Source organism: Tachysurus fulvidraco, chromosome 1 (assembly GCF_022655615.1).
Source record: "Tachysurus fulvidraco isolate hzauxx_2018 chromosome 1, HZAU_PFXX_2.0, whole genome shotgun sequence".
Lineage (NCBI taxonomy): Eukaryota > Metazoa > Chordata > Actinopteri > Siluriformes > Bagridae > Tachysurus > Tachysurus fulvidraco.
The window spans coordinates 8921203-8945702 of record NC_062518.1 but is presented as its reverse complement, the minus strand read 5'-3'; the positions used below and the strand labels follow the sequence as shown (position 1 = coordinate 8945702).

The window sequence follows — 24500 nt, the reverse complement described above, 5'->3', positions numbered from 1 at the left end:
ATTCTGATAATGAGTAATCAGTGCATGAAGGCTTGGATAAACATTGTACGTAAAAAGGTTTCACACAGAATGCAAAAAATTTAATGAAGATAATTCTTGTAAAACATTTACATCATTGTTTAAAAAAGGGAAGCCAGGTAGAGGAAGTGTTAGTTATGGCTGAAAAATTTTAGCCACAGAATTGTTGTACTTCATAAAAATGTCATCAGAATGCAAACACAAGTAGGGAATAAAACTTAAAAATATATATGACTGGTCGTTAGAACATGAATATTTCAAATACAAATTTAACAATTATTCTTCATCAGGTATCAGCAAAATTAGTTTATTTGGTTTTCAATTGATGATGCCGATTCGTAAAAAAAATCCTTAAAAATACAACAGTAAAAATAAATAGGAAAACAAAAACCATAAGGTATTAGCCTTCATTTTGACATTTTAAAAGGGTTGTATTTTATCTCTTGCAAAATCAATTCTGTCATTTGCTTCTGTTCAAGCTTATCCTTCCTTCTCATCTTTCTTTGATGCATTTGCTGCCTCTCCGCTGCTGGATTTAGTGCCTGTGAAACACACAGATGATGTAATGTTAACCTGTAACTAAAGTAAAGGGGTAAGTGGTCTGCATTATTGTTTAGCAAGAGGAAGATCTACGTGGGCTTTTGGGAGCATCTCTGTCACACTTTAGTGTACTTCTTTTGAAGCATTCTGCCATCCAGGACAGCACCTCTCCACAATATTTCACCTGAAGGTCAAAAATAAAACTGTTGGTCAGCATCATCTGGAGGATAGAAGCATCCTTTTTTCATTTGGACATTTGTAGTAATTGATTTTACCTCTGCCTCCATAAATGCCAAACGTTTTTCTTGCTCTTTAAACCGTGCCGCACTCAACAGCAAGCTTTGCACCCTAAAAGGTAAAAGTGATGACATCAGTAAACTTGTAGCCTACTCACACATAGCTCTATATAGTCTAAATGAGAAAAATCCTTGAGGCTAACTCACTTGGAGGATGTGCTCTTCAGTTTCTCCTCGCTGCTTTCCAAGTGACGTTTCTCAAGTTTAGCAAGGTAATTCTCTTTTTGCACAGACTCCCAGATCATCAGCTTCTGATCCAGGCCTGGTGGCAGCTGCCTCTCTGGCCATTAAACACAATATCTCATCAATTCCAGGTAAATTTTTATAGTAAAACAATGGTAGATCATTACTGACTGATATTTTGCAGAGTGACAAGCAGCTCCAGCTCATATACTGATATATGCTCTTAGGTCTTAATTGTTTTGTAGATTTTCCATGTTGGAAGGTGATTATAATGTACCATTATCTACTTAAATATTTGGGTAATATAAAATACCTTAGATAGTATTGTTGTTACTAGGGGATAGAATTGTTCTATATATTTAAGAACTATGTAGGTTGACGGTATCCTGACTATAAAAACATTTGGGGAAGTTTCAAAAGATTTAGTGGTACACATGACCAACCCAAAATCTCAATGTTTTCCTCAGCCTTTCCGAAGATGCTCCACACGAGTTCAGAGATGTGGCTGATAATTATGAAGGGCGGAGCAAGAGCAGGTCGGCTGTGATACTCCACAATCAGATTATACCGCTGAAATTTCCAAAAGATGTCGGCATTCCCCTGCACCAGCTGGAACGTATAGCTGTGACAGAGATACAAGCAGAAATGTGAGGGCTGATGCAGTCTAACAATACATTATTTCACCTTGCGTTTTAAATTAAAGTGTAACTCCTGTTTAGCTGAAGTACATTACTCATTACTTTTAAGGAAAGGGATGTAGCATCCTAGTGGTTAAGGCATTGGACTATTGAGCGGAAGGTCATGAGTTTGAATCCCATGTCCCATTTAACCCTTAACCCTCAATTGTGCAGTTGTGTAAATTATAAATCACTCTGGATAAGGGTGTCTGCTAAATGCTGTAATTCTAGGGAAATGAAACCCAAGTAACTTTCTTTAGAACCCGCTCTAACCTGAACATTGCAATAAGCAGATTGAGCAGAAGTACATTAGTGACCAGTAAATAGATAACCAGCAGCAGGATGACCAGCCAGTTGGCATAGATGTTTGGGCAGGGGGGTAGAGTGCCGGCTATGATCAAATGGAGTTCCATGGTACAGTTATCTTGAGGCATTTTAGCCGCTGTGGATGGAAGTGCAGTAATTAGTATTTGGTTATCTTGCACTTTTTCGCCATCTTGTGGCAATCACGTAGACATAGATGCGCAAGCTATGTCTATCAAATAATGATTTTACGTCGCAACAACTAGATAGCTCACCATCGATCTCCTCTAGGGGAATTTGGCCAAATATGTGCAGGTATGGTCGGTAGAGCACTCTGCGGAACACCCAATCTAGTCGGGGGTCATTTGGATGGAGCAGAGCCTGAGTCGCTACTCCATAAGCAATCAGCCACACGCTCAGGAAGAACAGGAAGAAGAATACATCCTTCATCTGTAAATAATACAAATATGTCCCGAATCAGTAACCAATCCATGTCAAAGAGTGGTGTTACTACTACTGTTTGGTTGAAGAAGAAGAATATATTAGACAGAAATTAGACAAAAGACACAGAATCACAAATATTTATATAATGATAACCAAATAATTATTAAAACAAATTATAAAGGGCACAAAAATTTACTAAACATAATGGCAAAAAAAACTCTTTACACATATACACTACACATTACACCAATATCATCCCTGAGGGTTTCAAAGAATTTATCATGTAGTCACCATTCTTTCCACAATGATGATCTTGGGCCCAAGCTGCTTGTGGATAGCAAATATGTGGATGAGTCTTAAAGTATAAACCATGAAATCCAAAGCCAGGACGGTGCGTCCAGCCTCATATGTTCCCTCTGCCATCCTATACACACACATGATACATTATTGTTTGAAAAAATGTTTGTTTATTTGTAAGACTATTCATTTTTTTAATACAATAGAACAATACAGGTTAGAAATTTAGATTTTTTTAAAAAATAATCATCATGATTACAATAGTATCTGTCTGCCAAGATTCTTTAAACTAATTGATTAAGCAAAATTAGGGTTAAAAGAACAAAAAAAATACAAGTTGTTAAAGACAAGTAACATTTAGTAATGCCTGCTGTCATCTGTGGTTCAATAAAGCACAGTACCTGCAAGACACCCCAATCACGAACAGAGAGATGGCTACCATGTCACACTTGTTCCAGTTATCCTCCACATAGAGCTTAAACTTCTTCAAAATACTGATGTCTTCATCCGAGAAGAAACTCTAGGAAACATGGCAGATTGAATTTAATTTTTCAAGTACATCCATTTTACCATCTTATCCATTTAATTCTACTGTTATAATATTTGTGTTTTGTAACCTTTGTAGTTCATTTTAGTGTACTGACTGTTCAAGGTTTTTAAAACGTCACAAAGGTTTCCATCGTGGAAGGAAACTTTCATATCGTGTTTCATTTAAATGCATGTGACCCACACAAGTTTCAGTAACATTTTATCTACACTTCTCATCCCTCTCACCTTCTTCTCTAACTGCTGATGACTTTGCAACCTTCTTTAAAGAGATTAACAATCTCTGCTAAAAATCACTCCTTATGTATGATCCTGCTCTTAATAATTCTCATCTTTCTGCAATAGAAATCCAAGCTTCTCCTGTCCAGGACTCCCACCACATGTTCATTCAATCCTGTCCCAGCAACAATTCTACAGACTCTCTCAACACCACTAACCTTTATCACTTCAATTGTAAATGGCTCCTTACAGACTGCTTTAAGACAGAGCTATACTCATTTTATAAAAGTCTAGATTAGATAGCATCTCCTGAGCAGTATCACTTCTCTTTTTCTCTTTTGCATTCTTAAATGTGTTGTTTACTATCAGTTGACCTCCTTAATATAGCCAGTCTGGCTACAAAAACCGCATACTTCACAGGAGCTGCCTTTATAACTGTTACATTGAAGCTATCATACAACTTTCAGCAGTCAACCACCAGACAATCCATTCCTATAGGACTTTATGTTAGTGTCCCAACTATGGATTGCTGGAGAGACAGTTCTATCTTCTGATAAGGAGCCCTACATGGCTCAGTGCTTGGTCCCTCTTCGCTGTATATTTAAAAGGTAACATTCTTGCCCTGAATGTACTAAGGCCCTAATGTTTCTGCTCACATATCTGTCTGGCAGGCATCTCATCACCTGAAACTCATCTGTTAACTGACCCAACATAACTGAGCTAGTAAACATCCTGTTTTACATCCTTGGACATACATCCCCACATAATGATCTTATCATTTCTTATCCCTGGAGATATCTTCTTATCAGGTTGTATGTTCATAGCATCATATATCTGGAGAACCAGATATCATTCTCTGCACATTTTGTTATTAATACTTAGTTGCTTGTCCAGTCTATTATCATCTCAAGATTGGACTACTGCATCTTTCTCTGGCAGGTCTTCCTTTGAGAAACTTACAACAAAGCAACAAACCCAGAATGCAGCTGCACTTATGGCAGAGATTGAAAACATTATCTCATTGGATTGTTTCCTAAACTAGCTTCCAGTAGCTGCCCATAATAGATTTAAAACTGTGATGATTGCCTGCAAAGTCAAAAACCGACCAAACACAATGAACTATCTGTAGCGCATTTCCTTCAAGCCACAAGCACAGACTGGCTTCAACTGCTATCCCTTAAGAAGCGAGGAATATGTATTGTATGCATCAAGACTCTACTCTGTATTGGCATTAAAGTTGTAGAATGAGTCATAATTCTTGCCTCTATTAGGGTTTTACTTTGATGGCCTTCTAAAGACTGATGGCTTCCTTTTGATTGATGGGTCCTAGATGATGCCTGTGTTCTAGCATAAGAATGTGATTTAAGTCACTCTGGAATTTGTTTGATTCATTTGGTAAATGAAAGTGAAACTGTATCATAGCATGTTCCAAATGCAGGTCATAATCACTGGAGACTGGACTGGTTAAATATAGAGTTGATGTGGAATTCTTGATGGGCAGGAAAATGCAGTTTTTACTGTGAGGTACAAACTGCAGTTAAGAGGTTGCAGGCTCTTCACAAAGTAAATACTCATTTTAGACTAAATTCCCCAGTAACCTGTAAACACTTACTGAAGTAGTACTCTTAAAGTTGCTAAACCTTTAAAAGTGCAAATCTTGAGACGTTTCTTGAAAACAAGTATGTTTATTGGAACTGTAATAAAATAATCATCTTCATGCCAAGAGGATCTACAGTATATAGAACAGCTTGGTTTCCATTGCATCTACACTATTGGCATACCTATATTAAATATGGGCCAGTCAGTAATCTAGGGGGTTTATAAAAGGCCTGGATGATTTTGAGTGTGCACAGAACCTATCCCATTAAAGCCTGATTCAAGAATTTGTACTGAAAGGTTTTGGAATGTATACTGACAGGGCTGTGCACACATTCAGTTGTTCTTCTTGAATAAGTGAATACTTGGGTCAAAAGCATAAAGGCACCCTGCATCCTCCCCACCCGGTATGAGATGGGGACCTCCATTTCTGGTGGACATGTTCCCACCCACCCATTAAACCCTTTGCTTATTTCACTCAGGAGTAGTCACACAAATGTACTTTGAAAACCACTTTTGACCTATTCATTTGACTGATAAAAGAAAAGTTCGATCTTCAAAGCTGCAAAGTTTGGCTTTTCAATTTTTTTTATATGACTGTGACTACATTTGCAAAGTCACAATTTAAAAAGCACATATGCCCTCTTACCTTGTGTCTGGTGTGTTTAGTTTACAGTTACAAACATGAAAGGCAAGCTCTAAAATGTGAATGAATTCTGTTTTAAATTCACACCTGTCTGAGCTCCTCCAGCACTAGTGTAAAGACCCAGAAATAGAGAATGATCTCAGCTGGAGAGGGGCCTTTTGGAGGTGGAGGCCGGAAGTCCAGAAGTAGCACATAGGTGAAGAGCACTAGGAAAGCAAAGTACATGATGACGTTGCCCAGGAACACAGTGACAGGGGCACTCCAGAAGCGTTTCCATCTACGCAGAATGAACTGGCTCCAGGCTGCCCCGCAACTCTGATCAGCATAATCACCAGCTGCCTCCACATCACTTTAAAACACACAGAAAACAGAGAAGAAACAGACTCTCTATACGTGTATTAAATAATAATTTGGAAATCATTCTAAAGTTTTATTAATAAAAAGGACTAACGCTGGGTCCTCATCAGTTAATAGCAAGGCTTTCTCTGTTTCCAGACTGTCCAGCTCTGCAAACTGCTCTCCTCCAACTCGTTGCTCTAATGCTTCATCGCTGAAAACATACACACATACACTCATTGCGGTTAAATCCCGAGATAATTCAACAATTAGTGATGTTCTGTGCACTAACTGCAGGATATGGAATAGTATTTTTTCTTATGAGGTCCTACCTGAATTTAATCAGATTAGTCCATATTAGAGGTGGTAAGAAGAAGGACACAACCAGTTTAGAGATGGCTGTATCTGTTGTCATAGCTCCCCACCAGATTTTAGTCAGCAATGCCTAATGAAGAGTGATATAGCAGCATTAGTACAAGCCTAGGTAATGTTAGGTATGGCATGGTAGTGTAGCGGGCAGTGTTTTATATATATAATAGGATATACTGTACAATAGGAGCTGTTACCTGAACTCCATCATGAGCAAAAAAGGACTTTGCATCTGCCTCTGTGGCCAAGTTCAGCACAGTGGTTTGGTTCCAGCAGCTGGTCTTTCTCACCAGCAGAGCATATGCTCGATCCTCACTGTTCGAGTAGCACTCACTAAACAAATCTGTAGCCAGCATAAAAGATAAAATAATAGGATTTTAAAAAATAAAACCCATTGCATTTAACTTGTCCAGAGAAGAATCTGTGCAATTACTTTATCAAGTAAGGTATATAGTAATAATGGCAAATTGCTGTTGTATGGGTCCTAGATGTTCTGCATCTGTTCTACATCTGCTACATATTTGCAGCATAAAATCTCACCTAAAGAAAATTGCTCATATTTGGCTTCCTTCATGCTCCGTGCATTCTCGGCCTCTGACTCCAAATGAGTCATCTCCTTAAGGATTTTGCAGCCAGCGAGGGCTGCAGCCACTGCTTCAGGGCCCTGTGACAAACATAGACACAAATTTCAAACATGGGTTTCTAAGCAAAATCTATAGGAACGATAAAATGCGTGCATCATAATTCTTTCCTGAAAGTTTCTGTATTGATCCTATATGTCATATTTAAAATCTTTAGGCTAAAACATGAAAACAATCATAATGTTGAATTATTACTATTACTAATGTTTTTCATAATGCAGGAATGACTAATTGATCACCATGAGGTCTGTTGAAATTCCCACCCCTACAACATACTGTAAATTGGTAACTGTTACTCATCACGTCTATATTAATAAACAGATTGCAATATATATACATATATATATATATATATATATATATATATATATATATATATATATATATATATATATATATATATATATAATAACCTAAATATAGTGTGTGATTTCTATGAAAAGCACAGCATAATATAAAACTATAAAACTCCACCGCGACTGATACTAATATATTTCCAGCTCAGTGGAAAGGCTGCACTGCAACAGGTTGCTGTAATTGCAGTCATAAAGCTGTTAGCAATTACCTACAACCCAATTTGCCTGAGATAAACCACTTCCTTATAAAATGGGCTTTCTAAGGATGACGTGATAGATATGTAAATAGAGTTGGTTCATGAAAATCAGCTCCAAAAGGCTTTGTGACCTCACCAATGCCCAGAAGTAGTTGGCCATTTTTTGTCTGTTTTGCAGGACAGCCCAGAGGAAGAGGTCCCTCAAGGGATGCTCACAAGGCTGGTCCAGGTCGATGAGATCTTTCTGATTGTGAAAGAGCCGACCCTTGCCTACCCTCTCCTGGTGACAAAACAAATAAAACCAAAGCAATTAAAGCACTGACAGGACAGATATAGCAAAGTAGGAAAACAAAAAGACTTACAATTGTCTATAAATCACTATTTGGTTTCTTCTTCTGAATGACTATTAAAAAATAAATACAACCACAAAAGCTTTCCCTTCCAGAGAAAGTTACAAATAGAACTTTAAGCAGCTAACAACCATCAAGTAGAAGTGCATACTCTCTTAGTGATTTTTTTTCTATCTAGCACTGAAGAAACTGAATTAAAGCTCTCTGAAATCTGTCCTTCTGGTGGAAACATCTTGGGAGAAAGTTTAATGGAGAATCATAAATCAGAAAAGTCTTTTACAGAATATGGTTGTCATTGTGCATCTTGTGAAATATCATATAAAGACATAATATGCAAATGAAATCTACTACACCAACGTAAAGAAAACAACCTACTTCCTGTTTTAAAGTACTTCATATTCAGAAATGTTTACAGTATATATGCAACCATAGAGACAGATGTGCTTGCTTACTACTGGAAGTTTCTGGTAGAAACCCTTGCAGGAGTCATGCAGAAAATCCTTAAGGACCTTGGAGACTTCAAGCAGAGTGAATCGAGGCCGTCTATCCCCTACCTCTGTGTGAGCATGTCCAGCTGATCGGGCAGAGAGTAGCACCTGTTTCTCATTGAGTTTCTTCAGTAGAAGTTCATACAGGAGGCTCTTCTCACGCACAGTGCAGTAGAGATCCTGAAGACGGCTGTAAGTCATAAATTCGGCCAGGTTCACCCCATTGTCCACAAACAGGCGAACAAAATCTGGCTTATCACTGACCAAAGCGTCCATCATGACCTCCTCAAGATCTTCTGCCTATATCAGAAAAGAATAACAAATATAATAATAAATAAAAATGAATAGTTCATGCGCCAAAAATAAGCAAACTGAGCTTTTGATAATAATAGATCATGAGTTAGAGATAACAGTTAGAGATAACATAATGCAAGATAATTAGAGAAACTGATGTGCTACAAATTTCTTTGTAACTACATTTTATTTTTAGTGAAACTGATATGAAATCATGAATATCTCACAGTCCATTCTACATCTCCATTGAAAATCTCGCTCTTTGCAATGTCTACTCTGTTCCAGGCCACAGCCAGTTTCAGCTCATCCAGGAAATCCTGTGCCTGCTGACTCTGACTTTTATTGGCTGAGGGAACAGATGACAAAAGCACAGTTAAACAAGTGATCATTGTATTGCATTTTAAAAGTGACAAAAACAATTAAAACTTTATTAAATATTACTGAAGAAAGAAAAGGAATTGACATTTAAGATTTGATGTAGATGGTGATAAAATGCTAGAAACACTAACCTTTCACTAATGCTTTGAGGATAACAGTGTCTAGAGCAGAGGTCTCCTGCTCAGGGTCATGTACCGTCAGCAGGTGGCGATTATCCAAAATTTTCTTAATCTTGTAAAAGAAAACCCACAATTTTGGAAAATTGTTTGGTGAAATGTAATTTTGCAAAAGCAAATACAAAAACTTTTTTTCATGTATATAGCTCCTACCAATTTGATCCAGGATGCCATTGCAGCACTTTGGCAATTGGGAAATGTATCAGTCAGAAGTTCCTGGACAATACCAGTATCCCAACCAGCCTGGTTTATTAATGTAACTAAAATATCTGCTATACCCCCAGAGCCAGCCAGGATCAGCCATGGAGTCGAATTCTGGATTGTCTTGTACATCCTCTACATGTGGAAGTAATAGAGGAAAAAATTTATATGAATGATGCACCAATACTCATTTAAATGCTTACATAAGTGAACCATACATTTAATAGATTTGTGTTTCATTAGAAAATATCATATTATAAGTGACCTGCAATAACTTTGGTTCCCCGTGCACAAGCAGACATAAAACAGGAATTTCAAAGCTTCCAGGCCCTGGGAAATTAAAGATTATGAAAAAAAAAGGATTGAGATTAGTGAGCTGAATATAAAGCTATAGGATAAGATCTCAAATAAGGATCACAGGAAATTAGAGACAAATATGCAAGCACCTCCATGTCCAGTACGTTGTTCAGAGATATGTTTTAGCAGTTTGACACGCATGTTGCTGGTAGCACCAGGCTTCTTCGGATCCTCTTCCACTAGAATGAAATGAGAGTGGTTGCAGTCCAGGGAATACACAGCCCCATGAGGAAGATCCTCTGTGGGGTAAGGAGCTGGCTGATCAGGCTGTAATTTGTAAAAACAAAATTAAGCTTAATGCTACAGGGGCATTTGATAATAGGAACAGAGATCATAGACATGGAGGTCTTTAATAAATTAAAAATCATAATCATTGCCAAATTTTCCTTGACAAACACTTTTGGATGTGCTCTTATGAAAAAATAAACAACTTACAGTTAGTAATAGTCATTTAACTTTACGTTGGGTATTGGGTATTTTGCTATAACTGTACGCCCCCTTGTGTTTATTTCCTTACATAATTGTCAAAAATATTAAATGTTCATAATGACACATTTTCCTACAATTGTAAGATACATATGTATATGTACTGTATGTATAAGTAAGTACAATGAATAAGGATATATTTCCCTATACTACAGGATGTCACAACCTTGGCAGAGAGCAGCATTTCTCTGTTGTGAATCTTGGTCCAGGGAGCAATTCCAATGGCCACCACACGCACCTTTGTAGAAGTACTGGCCAGTGAATGGTCTCTTACTGCCTGGCCCAAATGCTTTGTGATGCCAAACCGCAGGCCGCTGGTCAGGATCCATGCTCCTGGTGAGGGAGACAATCAGAGACAGCCATAAAGGCCAACCATGCATGACATGCCTAATTATTACATCCTTAGTGTTGAATAGGTTTCCTGACCTGTACTCTGTGCAGCTTTCACTAAGCCTTTCCTCACTGTGTCTCTGAGCCAGGGTTTCATCTGGGCCTGTTCATCACCACCCACCAGACCCACCACCAGGTGTGGAGAAGCAAGACCCCACTGCTCAGTCAACAGCTGGTAGATCAACTCTGGCTCTGTGTCACTGCTAACCCTGGCAAACTGGACTGACAAATAGATTGTGTGAGTAATGCACAGGTCTAATAAACATGCAAATTATTATGTGACAAGAAATAGGCAGTAATAAGCTGATTCACTTTGCTTTTTTCAACTTGTAATCAATAATCATGTCATTGTATAATTGTTCACAATAAAAATGTTAAATAATAATTTTAATGACATCCAATGATGCAAAACAGCGGCAGCAGTGTTTTCAAGTATTTAATTATTCTATTTGAAAAATGTTCGTTTTTTACTATGTTCGTTTATACTAGGAGAGTTTTTAGCATTTAGCTTAAAACAAGCAAATGATACATAAAAAATGCCTCCTAATTTTTGTTCTATTTGTAAGTGTACACCAAGTTAAGCAAGTACATTTATATGGATGTGTGGCAGTAATATTCATTGTATAAATAATTGTGGATTTCTGGGTTATGCCAACATTATACCAACACATTATTTGTGTGAAAATGAAATCCTGGAAAATGCTTGTTTTTAATATAGGTATTAGTTCTAGCCTACCTTGCCCCTAGTCTTGTTGGTCCCAGTAAAGTCGATGTCCCCCAAGTGGCCGGCTGTCCAGTGGGTTTTATTCCGCCTGTCTTTAGCTTTATGGCTTGAGGCTTCTTCATTTTCTGTCTCTTCAGAGAAACACTGACAACCCAACACATTTCTGTATATATGGCACACCCACAGACACACATACATTTAAACAGAAATAACCCACAGAAAAATGGAAATTGTATAATTATATAATATTGTCACATAATATATAATAAAACAGGTCATGAACGAAGGAGGCACTTTATCCCACTCTCACCCTTCTTCGTCTGGTTCAAGAACTGGTTCACCACAATTTGCACACTTCTTCCCTGAGGGCATCAACACCTGTGTACACACAGAATAGATAATCAATTTATACAAAAATCATATATACATACTGACATATACTTTCCACTTCATTAGGAAAACACTAAGCATACACTTGCACATTTATGCAGTTGTCCAATCTGCCAATCATGCTGCAGCAGCACAATGTATCAAATCAGGTAGATACGGGTGATTACATGATTACATGATATGATAATGATTACATCAAATAATGTAGAGACTGTTGTGAGGGGAAATCCCAGGAGGTCAACAGTTTCTGAAATACTCAAACCAACCCACCTAGCAAAAAAACATGCGTCATTTTGCTGAAGCTTGTGATCTGTTTCTGTAAAATGTAATGCATTTCTCTGCTGTCTCTTGACTTAATGATTAAATAATATCATGAGCAAGCAGACGTCCAGGTGTTCCTAATAAAGTGAATGGTTAGTTCATAGTATTGTTCAGAAGCCTCTTTATGCAAATAAGGCCCTATTTCCATTTCCATTTCCATTTCCATTCTTTGCACATGCAAACATGCTGAGTTTCTACTGGTGGATTCACAGGTGACTTCAGGAACCTCAAAGTATTTCCCTGCTGAAAGAAAACAAGTCAGAAGAGGAGACTTACAAAAAAAAGCAGTGTCTAGAATTTTGCTCCCTTCAGACAAATCTAAACAGTGAACTGATGAAATTGGTACGAAAATCACTGTATTGAAATAATGGTTTAAATATGCAAATACAAATAAAATACAATGAAATGTCTTTGTGGAGTATTATTCCACTGCGAAGTGAAAGAGAGTCTGAGCAATTATTACTGTACCAGAGAAGGACCAAATATTATTTATTTATTTTTTCCATAAGACATAGTTAGAGAGAATATTTTGCACTTTATGGGGAAAGAGCAACACATTATATTCATAGTATAGCCCACATTGAGATAACATTACACAACTACATAAAAAAACAATGTATTATGCTGTTTACAGCACATTGTGACCAGGTAGGTAAAAAATCTCAAAGCCTGTCTGTTTGTCTTTTCTCGCGCAATGAGTTACGTGAATATGTCATGACACATCTAATCAATACACATTTACACAAAGACAGTTTACAAGTTCAAATGTGAAAGGTAACTCTCAGAAACACCATGTATTATGAAAACTACTACAGGTTTACAAATCGCATGTGTGTTTCCAAGGCAACAAGTGGAAGTCATAATTTGACTAGGGACTATGGCAGGATGTGTGTGTGTGAGATCCTTCATACACGATAAATCATGCAAGAGTAATCATTTGCATCTGAAATCACAGATCATACTTACATTACTCATAATAAATCCCTGCTTTTATGCTTTTCTTAAGAACCGTTGTTAAAATAAACCATATTATTCACAATCTTTGTACACTGCATGTAATGAACACTATTACGTTTAAGATGTGAGATCCAAAAAAATCTGACATGGCTGTTCAAATCCATCTCAGAGAGCTCTGTTTCAAATATATAAACTTAATGTACCAACTGAAATTACAAAATAAGGACCTTATGAAACCTAAAACCTGAAGTGAAAATAAAGTTTACAGTTACTGAATACACATATTATCTAAATAGACAGAAGACCTCCTTACCATAGGAGTGTCCTGAAGCTCAGGCATCTTGCTTTGCCTCTTTGTCTTCGCTTCTGCACCTGCAGTGTTTCAGCTCTTACCTGAACACTGAGCTCTGTACACGTTTCATTCAAACCAGGAAATGAAGTGCAGGTGTGCTGTTACCAAAGATGACCAGCCCCACAGTTTCTGCTGCAGAGCCACACACACTTACCTGTAGGCAGTGCGCAGAACACTTACACCAGCCAGAACTATAATTTTAAGTGTGTCTCAGCATGCACTTTATCATGATCAGAATCACTGTGAATCCAGAATCTATCCAGGATAGACACTGGACTCACACACAATCACCACAAATTTTGTCCACCACAAAAATGTCCACTTTCAGGCATTTTTATGTAAGATGAAAATTCCTATTTTGCTATTACCTGAACTCAAGCTTGAAATGCTTGTTTCTGTAAGTGAACAGCTCCAACAAACAAACAATCAATCAATCAATCAATCAATCAATCAATCAATCAATCAATCAAACAAACAAACAAACAAACCAACAAATAAATAAACGACTGTAATTCGTATAAGTGGCCACAAGAGGCCAGTGCACGATAGAAAACTCGCTTAAATAGAGCAATTGATTAACTGATTTCTAAAAAAAATGTTAGTTAGGCAAATAAGATAGATAGATAGATAGATAGATAGATAGATAGATAGATAGATAGATAGATAGATAGATAGATAGATAGATAGATAGATAGATAGATAGATAGACTGACTATTGGTGTGTCTGAGTGTGAAGGTTAAAATCATAGATGATCAGACGTGTTAATGTCCCACTTGTAACTGACCCATTTTTGATGGTCTTATAATCACAATTTGTAATTTCACGCACTAACAATAAAGGAGAATTCACATTTGATTGCGTTATCTAGAGGTAGTAAATATAGGCCTACATAGCTTACAAGTTTCTTTCTTGATTAGTTCTTTTCTTGCCCGTCACTAGTAAAATCACAGTGTTTCACAGGTTTCAGCCCGATATTCTGTCAGGTTTGTTCCTATTTTACAGCAGTGTGAAAAGCAGGGAATAAAAAAGAATTAAAAAAAAACATCATTTGCATTAAGTCTATTATGTGAATATTATTTCTTCCTATAATAAATGTAGGTTAGAAATACTTTAGAAATAAGAAACATGAATAATCTGTAGAACGTCTCCACTTTCCTTAACTTATCAGCAACTTTGATGAACTAAAAATCAGGTTTGTGTAAGAAATCTTGTTCTCCATATTCATGTATGTTTCTGATTTTCACTTTTAATGTGAGCATGTGAGTTTTAGAGTAACCTGTAGTAGACCCGAACTAATGTTCTTATAGCAATCTTATAATATTCTTAAGGCAAGTAACATTTTTAAGCTGCTCCTTTACAACAAAAGTGGCCTTCTAATGCTGACCAAAGAGGCCAGACAGTATATCAGAATAGTTTGGCTAATAACAGGCTCTATTTTGACTGACTACAGTGCGGCAGGATGCGGTTACAGATGTAGATACTCTAGTGTCCTCCAGAGGTTACGCGAGCATTGTGGTACTCACAGCTTATAGGAACACATAACAAAGTAAGACATGCATAAACATATATAGCAGATTTATTTAAGCTTAGATTATTTATGCTGTCGTTATATGTTTTACTTAATAACATAAAAACATTTTAACCTACGAATAATTTAACCCCCCAAAAAGTAGACTAATACAAATTGTATTATTATTATTATTATTATTATTATTATTATTATTATTATTATTATTATCAAATTATTGTCTCATATTGATATTGCGAAACTGATCTTAATATTTTATTATTATATTAATAAATATGCCTACATTCCACGACTGCTACTTCTTTGGTAATATTTTTTAATAACTAAAAATTATATTTGAATTGTGCTTTCTGTAGTATCTACCTGTAAACATACATATAGCTGCAATATAGTTTAGTTTTCAGTTTTTATTTTTGTTATCGCAAAATAATTAATTATATAATTATTGCATTATAATGTCTGAAAAACAATAAGCGAGTCAAATTAATTATATTGTCTATAACCAGATGCCAATAACACACACACACACACACACACACACACACACACACACACACACACACACACACACACACACACACACACACACACACACCTGCACCTTGGGACTGAGGAAAATACATTTTCGATTCTTTTTTGTGTATATGTTGTACATGTGAAAGAGTTGACAATAAAGAAAAACTTGACTTGACTTGACTTGACTTGACTTGACACACACACACACACACACACACACACACACACACACACACACACACACACACACAAAATCGTATAGTCTCAAATATATAAAAATAACTATACTGCCTCAACCATTACATACCAACAATTAATTCCTTCTGCCCTCCTGATCCATCCTGATGCCCTACATCTGGTTGGAGTTCTGATCATTTCCAAACCACACATTGCTTCTGAGGATGGCCCCACCTTGACAACTTAAAAATACATGATATTAATGTGGATGGTACAATGAACATGGCTTTGGACTTCAGTTCTTCTGGACCTAATTTAAGAATTTCCTCGTTAGATAATTGCATTTGCTTTTTGACCATACACAGTTATAGGAGGGAAATGATTTAGAACCAAATGATCCGAGTTCACCAAGATAAGTATGGGTTCCCTTTGAAATCTCAACATTTCTTCCTCATAATCAGGGCCTCTGGCTTACTCAGTTAGGATACCTTTATCCATAAACTTTTATAAGATTTATAAATGTCTGTAAAACTGCAACTGTGCACATGTCCGTAGTTAAAAGCGCTATACAAATAAAACGTAATTGAATTGAACACATTTTTTTATGCATTTACGATCAATTGTGTCTTTTGTGTCCCTCTTTTTTCATCACGATCCCTTAAACAATGTCCACGACTTTATGGCTTTTGTGTGTATTTACATCAACTCGAATAAACACATGAAAGAAGCATTGTGCGCACTCACTATCCGCTTCTGGCCAATGCTCTACGAGAAGGGTGTGGGGTTTTGTCTCAAAGGGCGGGGCAATGGAGCTGGCCAATCCCTGGCTACTGCTTTGTACACACCGGGCCTTCAAGCACCAACAGTAGAAATATAAACTGACCTGGACAAACGTTCCTCAACAAACGCCGGTACCGTTCCGAGTAAAGCCCCTAACTGTAACGCGTCATGGCTAATGTGGACATACAGAACATGTGGGAGCGACACGCAGCACGGAGGACGTTTCCTCTTCTCGCCCGCACTAAGGTTTGTCGTAATCTCTTCGGACCCGTGGATCACGAAGAGCTGAACTGCGAAATGAAGCGGAGACTGCAGGAAATCTCGGAACGGGACCAAAGCCGCTGGAACTTCAACTTCGAGGAGAACGTGCCGTTGCCTGGACATTACGAGTGGGAGGAAATAGCAGTGAACACCGTTCCATCTTTCTATAAGGAGTCGGTGCGTAACGGGAAAGCGCTTACTGATAACGCGAAAGACACCGAGTCCAGCACGGAGATTGGATGTAAAACTGAAGCACAGAGTTCCGCTGAAGCTCCGAGTCCATCTGCAGAAGTGAATCAGGAAAACCGCTCCGGAGCGCTGAACGCCCGAGATCATGTCACTTCTCTGTGCCGGAGAAGAAAGAAAGCCACTGTGCCAGAAACTCTGAGAAACAGCACTACGCACATTACCGGTAATATACATACACTATGTCGTATTCCAGATATTATTAGGACTTTACTACACTTAGTCCTAATGTGCTAGAAGCAACCTACGTTTATGCGTCATCATTATTACTAATAGCCTAATATTTTCTACAAATTATAAAGTCTACACATTTGTGAAATTATTATTATTATTATTATTATTATTATTATTATTATTATTATTATTATTATTATTATTATTATTTCTAACATCACTCTCTGTCTCTAGACTTCTTCCCCAGGAGAAAGCGTATCTTTGACTCTAAGGCTGCTGAGCGAACACCCCAGTCCGGCACATCCCAGTCCGGCACATCCCAGTCCGGCACATCCCAGTCCGGCACATCCCAGTCCATCCCTGCTGAAGTCACTCCACGCAAAAGAATGAGATGGTAGGTGTTAAAACGAGGAAAGCTCCCTGTTTTTAGTAAATTAGTCCTTAACAGTCTTAACAATTACAAAAAGGTTATTTCAATAAGTCGTGATTTACTGACTATTTGGTCTTGTGGCACATTGTTTCGGTTTGATTAAACATTTTATATAGTCTTAATAAAGATGACAGTATATGCAGTCCGTTCTCTTATTCATCTACTCTTATTTTCTTTTGTTTTTAGATGGTTTGCACTGAGAAATGCAGAAGTCCAGTGTTTTATCTGCTGAGCGGATGAAGGACACAGAAGGAGGATTTCTGAAGACTTTTTGTTTTATTTGTCTCTCTGATCAATGTAGCAATACTGACTCTACCAGAACGGACTTGGTTGCAGTGTTACAACGTCTGAACGGTGCAATTCTATTATTGTTATTATTATTATTATTATTACTGTTATTTTAATTTTATTATTATTATTTCTACTTGACGTTTTCTTTTGGAAATTGATTTTGTAGCCTACATTGTTTCCTGTAGAATTTAGCAACTGAATTTGTGTGTATTTGTGGAAAAATATACTACTAACTTATGTTTTATTTATGATTCATGATAGTGCCACGATTTTATTTACAGCTATTGTTTATTTACTGCAATATTTTATGTTTTATTTAAGTTTGTTGGATGACGTTACGATGCAAATAATGTTTCTGAGCCGCTTCTTTAATATATATGTATATATTAGGTTTGAACAATTGAATGAACACACAAAAAATAAATTATATTTTTGTTTACTCAGTGGTATTGTTTTGTCTGTCTTGGATTAGATTATAATATCTCAATACCTAGAGCAGGGGGAGGTGGGAAGGTTGAAAGAAATGGTCTGCCCTTTGTACTTTTTGGATGTGAACATTTGAGAGTAACAACAACAAAAAAAAGAGAGAGAGAGAGAGACAGAGAGAGAGACAGAGACAGAGAGGGAGAAAGAAAGAAGTTTTAGCCTCTCAGCTGTTCTACCCTGGACAGCTGCTCGGTTATAGGGGGATTTAAAGGCCATTTTCTCTCTCCATAATGAAGGAGGAGGCAGGTGCCCTCTGAGAAACACAACCCCCATCCGCTTTGTCCCAGTGTAAGAGCTTCATTTTCAGCGCCCTCTCAGCTAATGAAACACTTACGGAGAGCCGCGGAACAAAACGGGCTTGTGCAACACACACACACACACACACACACACACACACACACACACACACACACACACACACACACACACACACACACACACACACACACACACACACACAAACACGCCGACCACCTGCCTCCCACTCTATACCTACACACACATGCACGGTAAATAACAAGCATCTCTATTAGAGCGCATGCATGATGGCTACAACAACACAGCTAATTAGAAATGCCTCTTACTAAGAATAGAACGCTCCATAGTTTACAAACAAAACGAAAATAATTTCAAGGAAGTTCAGAATCTAATTTTCCATTCAAATTCACGAATAGTTTATAAGTTTACGAATTGTTTTTGTACTATTGGCATCTGGTTATAGACTATATCATTAATTTGACTCGCTTATTGTTTTTCAGACATTATACATTGCAAGTTTACAAATAGTTTCTATAATAACATTAATTGAACTGGGTAGCATTAACTTTTTTTGTCAATTTGTTTTTTAATATATATATATCGATATATATATATTTAATATATATATATCGATATATATATATATAATATATATATATATATATAGATATATATATATCATTGTTAGAATCTAGACAAATATGATTTTTTTTTAAAATTCCCTTTTAGAAATGACATAACAGGGTAGCTTAATAAAACAAATGTAATTTATGATTAAAAAGATCTCAGATATGTTTAGAAGAATTTTTTAGTCAGCAATTTCAGAAATGTTTGGTTTCCCTTTCCATAACCTCTAAATAAATAAATAAAAGTTTAGTGAGCTATTTCCCAAAAAGGTTTATTTTAAGCTAATCCTGATACACAGAGAGAATTCAATATGATGGTTAGAGATTATCTTTGTGTTTCGTTGCTTTTTTGGAAACTGGCCAAATTTGCAGAGCTTTATATTATATAACAGTTACAATTTCAGTCTTTTTAATAAAATTTAGTTTTAAACGTTTTGCAATAAAAAAATGTAAATCAAGCACATATTTTATACATATATAATAATTCTGATATTTCAGGTCCCATTTACTTGGTATTTATAAGGACTGACGAACGTGTTCTTTTGGATTTTCTTTTAATTTTAGAAACCTCAAAATCAGAGCCAAATTTTACACTAAACGAAATGTAATTCTGAATCACATTTTCTTTCTTTCTTTCTTTCTTTCTTTCTTTCTTTCTTTCTTTCTTTCTTTCTTTCTTTCCCTTTTCTAACAGTATCTATCTATCTATCTATCTATCTATCTATCTATCTATCTATCTATCTATCTATCTATCTATCTATCTATCTATCTATCTATCTATCTATCTATCTATTTATTTATTTTTCACCTTTGCTTTACTATGAAGAACATAACCAGCATAAACATCATAGATAACCTGTATAAGCGAAAAATTCGTTGCTTTTCCGACCGTGATAATTTTTTTTTAATTTTTTGCGGTGAGACGCATTCGGTGGGAGGACCTGGGCGTGTCTCATTTCTCCGACCATCTGGCAGGAAAAAAAGACCGCGGCGGAACAAAAGGAGCGAAAGGCGCGTCAGGCCGAGCGAGTGCCATCGCATTCACCTGCAAATGAGCCTGTGCGCCTTAATGGGAGCCCTATGCGCCCCCAAATCCTCTGTTTGGTTTGGCTTTTCTGCCCTATCTTCAGTCGTGTGCAAGAAAACAGAGATTGGCCCCCCAAGGCTCCCATCAGACTCCAAGGAGGAACGATGGGTCTCTTGTCTAATCTCTCCTCCTTTTGGTCAGATGCACTATTTGGTATCAGCTGAGCTGATGACATTACATTTTCACAAGCAAGAGAGATACAATTGGAAGGATTATTGTCTGCCATTGTGAAATCAAGATATATAAAATATAGTTTTACAGAATTAGTACATCCTACACAAGATGGCAAATCTCTGCCTGAAGATGGGGAATATTTTGTCTTTGAGATTAAAATGTGCAAGTTCCTTTTGTCATTACAGTTGTTGTTGTTGTTGTTGTTGTATTGACATGGTACACTGATTTTGTATGTTATGTTAAATCATCTGCAATAAGATTACATATGCTTCATGTAGTTCAGATGTATCTAAACAATTTATAGTTCTGCCCACCCTGAGGGTTAAACTGGGACCTCATTATTTGATCTTATACAATAAAATCATTATGTCCAGATTGTCAATATGCTGTACCATTACCAGTGGGATTTCTAACCAGATGGATGATTTTCTGAGACTCTTGGGACCCCCAGATTGACTCGCAGAAATCCCAAAGAGCCATAGCCATTCATCCCCTAGCAATCTGCACACACCTTAGTGAAGTCAGGTCTCATATCTGAATCGATTCTATTGTCTAGCTCTTAGTTCATTAAGATTGCTTTTGTGTAAAATGGCTATTTTTGGTGTATATTAGATACAACTTCCATTCATGATTGCTAATGGAAATTGAATTTTATACCAAACATAACATGGTCGGTTAAAACAGGATGTCAGATTGCAGCATTAAATGATCTCATTTGGGAAAGCTAATTTTCTCTTATTATGGAAACCACTTTCCCAGCGCTGTTAACCCTGTTATAACTCTAGCAGGCTGCCAAGTTGCTGCCAAACCATCAAACCATCGATCTTCCATTTACTTCAGCCTCTTTCCATGTCAGGGTGGTTCTTTTTCTCTCCAAATCATTTGGCCCATAAAACTTGCAGAGGCATTGGCAAGCTGTGTCTTTAAGGCTGGATACACCTCTATGGGTTCACTAGCTTGAATTAATAGCATTTGCTTCCCAAGTTTGCTCAGCAGTCTCAGAAAAAGTGGCAGCAGTGGGTCCTTTTAAATGCATGACAAAGGCCCATCATTTATGTGCCGGCATATGGTCCAGACCCCCACAGTAGCAAGGCCTGCCCTCCATGCTGCCTACCCGCTCTGTTGTGTTCTTGCCTTTACTGTTGACACAGTTGTCTTGTTGCAGGGTAGCAAAGTCTAAAGAACAGTCAGCGCTGTGGCCATGCTTGGCTCTTGTCACTCACTCACCTTCTGTGCTCTATTTTTTTTAAGAATTTAAACCCCTCTGTGCTGCGAGTCAGCCGTGCCAGAACTACATGGTCTTTAAACACTTTTGAGTCATTCTGAAAAGGTTATATAAGAGGCTTGAGTCATGCTTGTCTTGTGCTTTTATACACCCAAATATGTATGTATTAGCACCAGATTGAGAAAAACTGATGAGAAGCAACATTATAAAAAATGTCAAATGAGTATTGAAGGAAATAACAAAAAGAAACAGTCGATATTAGTCACCATAAGGAAGTAAGTCATGTGAAGACATTTTCTGATGATACTGCAATGGTCAGTAAAGTGTTGACTTTATGAGTATTAAATCAGCACTTTATAGTTTATGGTGAGATGTGTTTTGTAAAAAAAATTAGAATTAGCAATAATTTGTTATCTAACCAAAGTGTTTATAAAGTGTATTTTAAGAAAAGCAAAAGGTCTAAAGAATGATTAGTTACTAGTTTGTAAAATGTGAAATGTACTTACGCCATCCAACAGAGTTTCCTCAGGACTTGATTAGGTTTGGATAGTTGTTCTTTTGTTGAAAGATTTCTAAATTAGATACTAGTTTCATTAAGGAACAAGATAATTCCCCTTTTTCAAAAATCAGTTTATTGTAAGTACTGTATACGTCAGTTTGTGAGAGTGTTGCACATCTTACTGGCAACACTAGTCTGTAAGATAGGCAATAATATAAAAGAATCAGAGGAATGGCCATGTTCCTTCACAAGAGAGGGTCAGGGGGTGCACATAAAGTCATCTCCATAGTAACAAACCCCTTCACCCAAAAGAGCAAAGGTATCGGACAGAGGTCACAGGTCACTGTGCTGCCCATATGGTCGTGTGCTGCGTAATTCATTGATCTGTCAGGATACACTAAAGGAATTTAAGCGTAGCTGAAAGACTTTTTAGAAAAAGCATTACAACCGTTCCTGAATGCCATAAATGCCTCCACATTACCTTCAAACCAGCAAAAAGATATATGGGTATGGCCCAAAAAAGAGCAGGGAAACCCACGGACACGGCACAGAAACTTTCAAAATGAGACATTACTGAAAAAATAATACAAATTCATAAGTGATGGTTAATATTTATTTTATGAGAACAGAAAAAAGGCATGTATAAAAATCAAAAAAAAAAAAAAAGGGATTTCGCAATGTTGCTTCTGGAATATACCAGTAAATAACACTTGGCTCATTATATGAACAACACTAATACTTGAATGTGAAATAAAATCAGTACAATTATGCATGTATGCATTTGTGAATCAATGTATACATGACTTAATAAATAAACTAGATTTCCAATGTACAGATTGGATCTAATAAATATTTATGCAACCATTTGGATGTGCATAGCTTGCCATAAGCATCCCCATACCTTGCATCAAAACTGATTTCATTTTAATAAGCATAGGAAGAAATTGGATTAATCAAAAATGACCTGACATATTTTTCATTATACAGTAAACACACCAAGCCTAAAAGGTAATCTATGTCATACTGTGTGCATGAGAGATTACATATTTTTAAATTCATCTTACAAGTGACTTTTATGAGTTATGATTGGTCCACCTGAGAAAATCTGATCAAACTTAAGCACATATTCAGTGTTCTTTTGTCTGTGTCTACTCTTCTACAGCTCACCCCACACAAGGCACTTGATTCAGTTGTTTGTTGGCTGCTTCAGCTCAGGAGCTGTCCTCAAGGGTAGATGGACATGGGGTTGAGAACTGGTCATATGTGGGCAGACTAAGGTCGCGTGTTAGCGTGTGGGCCCTTTCACAATGTGCTGCTCTTGCCACACTGCTCACATCACTCTCCCTCTTCAGAAGGAGGTTCATAGAGTCCACAATGAGGTTTAGTGTCTTGTCCATGTGTATGATCTGAAAACAAGAAACTAGAGAGTGTATCATGTACAAAATCAGAAATATACACTAATCTTTAAGAATATAATTATTGAGATACACTATACAAATACAATACAAAATAGCTAAACATGTAAGTTTTTGACAAGCTTTGTCAAATTCTGTAACAAGCACCCATCTAAACAATTTATAGGTTTTAATTAAGGTTATGGTCACACATAGACATTCATTTAACATTTTCACTTCGCAAAAAGGGAAAAATTGGAAAACAGTTTAGTAAAGCGATTTAGTCAATCTCACCTGGATACTGTAGATCTTTACATAAAAAACTACTGCTGCTGCACTCATAAACAACACCCCATGTTGCATCCTAAGACTCATATTTATATTTATTTATTTAATATAATATGATTATATGCTATCATCCTTTCTAAACACTCAGTACGGTTTGACATTATAGTATACAACTGTAAAAGAGTAATGATTTATAATGTCACCCAGAAGCAGTCTGGTTCCTCTTGAGCTTTTTCCTCATGCCAACTCAGGGAGTTTTTCCTTGCCATTGTTACCTCTGGCTTTGCTTACTAAAAATCTAAATATAAATCTACATCCGGATTTCTGTAAAGCCACTTTGTGACCAGGTCTTAGGGCCTATACAAATAAAACAGAATTAAACAGGACATTGTGGTTTCAAGCACATTCATTATGTTTTCTGAATTCTCCTGAAGCCCAGGAAACTGACAACAAATAGATCAAAAATAGTGTCTCTCTCTCTCAAAAATAATCTCTCTCTCACTCCCTTTCTCATTTTTCATGTTACGTTTC

The 24500-nt window shown here is 36.9% G+C and overlaps 3 protein-coding genes across 6 annotated transcripts in view; 1 reads left to right on the top strand and 2 right to left on the bottom strand.

The window, feature by feature from the left end:
* Positions 1–58: 58 nt before the first annotated feature.
* Positions 59–22369, bottom strand: trpm5 (transient receptor potential cation channel, subfamily M, member 5). 3 transcript variants are annotated; one of them, XM_027136878.2, is made up of 26 exons: positions 22295–22369; positions 11819–11886; positions 11521–11671; positions 10821–11001; positions 10561–10727; positions 9998–10175; positions 9817–9881; positions 9504–9686; positions 9306–9405; positions 9024–9142; positions 8467–8802; positions 7801–7944; positions 7011–7134; positions 6668–6813; positions 6434–6546; positions 6217–6315; positions 5853–6114; positions 3160–3278; positions 2753–2885; positions 2293–2467; positions 1988–2156; positions 1481–1659; positions 1002–1134; positions 834–906; positions 652–742; positions 59–560 (listed from the first exon to the last, which is right to left on the bottom strand). In XM_027136878.2, exons 2-26 carry the CDS (start codon positions 11878–11880, stop codon positions 499–501), a joined length of 3564 nt encoding a protein of 1187 aa, XP_026992679.1. In that variant the 5' UTR covers positions 11881–11886; positions 22295–22369; the 3' UTR covers positions 59–498. The 3 variants fall into 3 exon arrangements, with proteins under 3 accessions (XP_026992679.1, XP_026992678.1, XP_026992680.1); XM_027136877.2 differs by lacking the exon at positions 22295–22369 and adding an exon at positions 13490–13945; XM_027136879.2 differs by lacking the exons at positions 11819–11886; positions 22295–22369 and having other exon boundaries at positions 10821–11006; positions 11521–11644.
* On the top strand, positions 16588–18371 carry cdkn1ca (cyclin-dependent kinase inhibitor 1Ca). The gene is made up of 3 exons (XM_027136902.2): positions 16588–17203; positions 17446–17605; positions 17828–18371. Coding segments are annotated over exons 1-3 (666 nt in total). The 5' UTR covers positions 16588–16698; the 3' UTR covers positions 17829–18371.
* Positions 22370–22838: 469 nt separating the features above from the next.
* kcnq1.1 (potassium voltage-gated channel, KQT-like subfamily, member 1.1) overlaps positions 22839–24500 on the bottom strand; it is a 35599-nt gene continuing 33937 nt past the window's right edge. For both annotated transcript variants that reach the window (XM_047807254.1, XM_027136905.2), the window contains one exon: positions 22839–23693. In XM_047807254.1, coding sequence (XP_047663210.1) covers positions 23499–23693 — 195 coding nt within the window. In that variant the 3' untranslated portion in view covers positions 22839–23498. The remainder of the gene's footprint in view (positions 23694–24500) is intronic.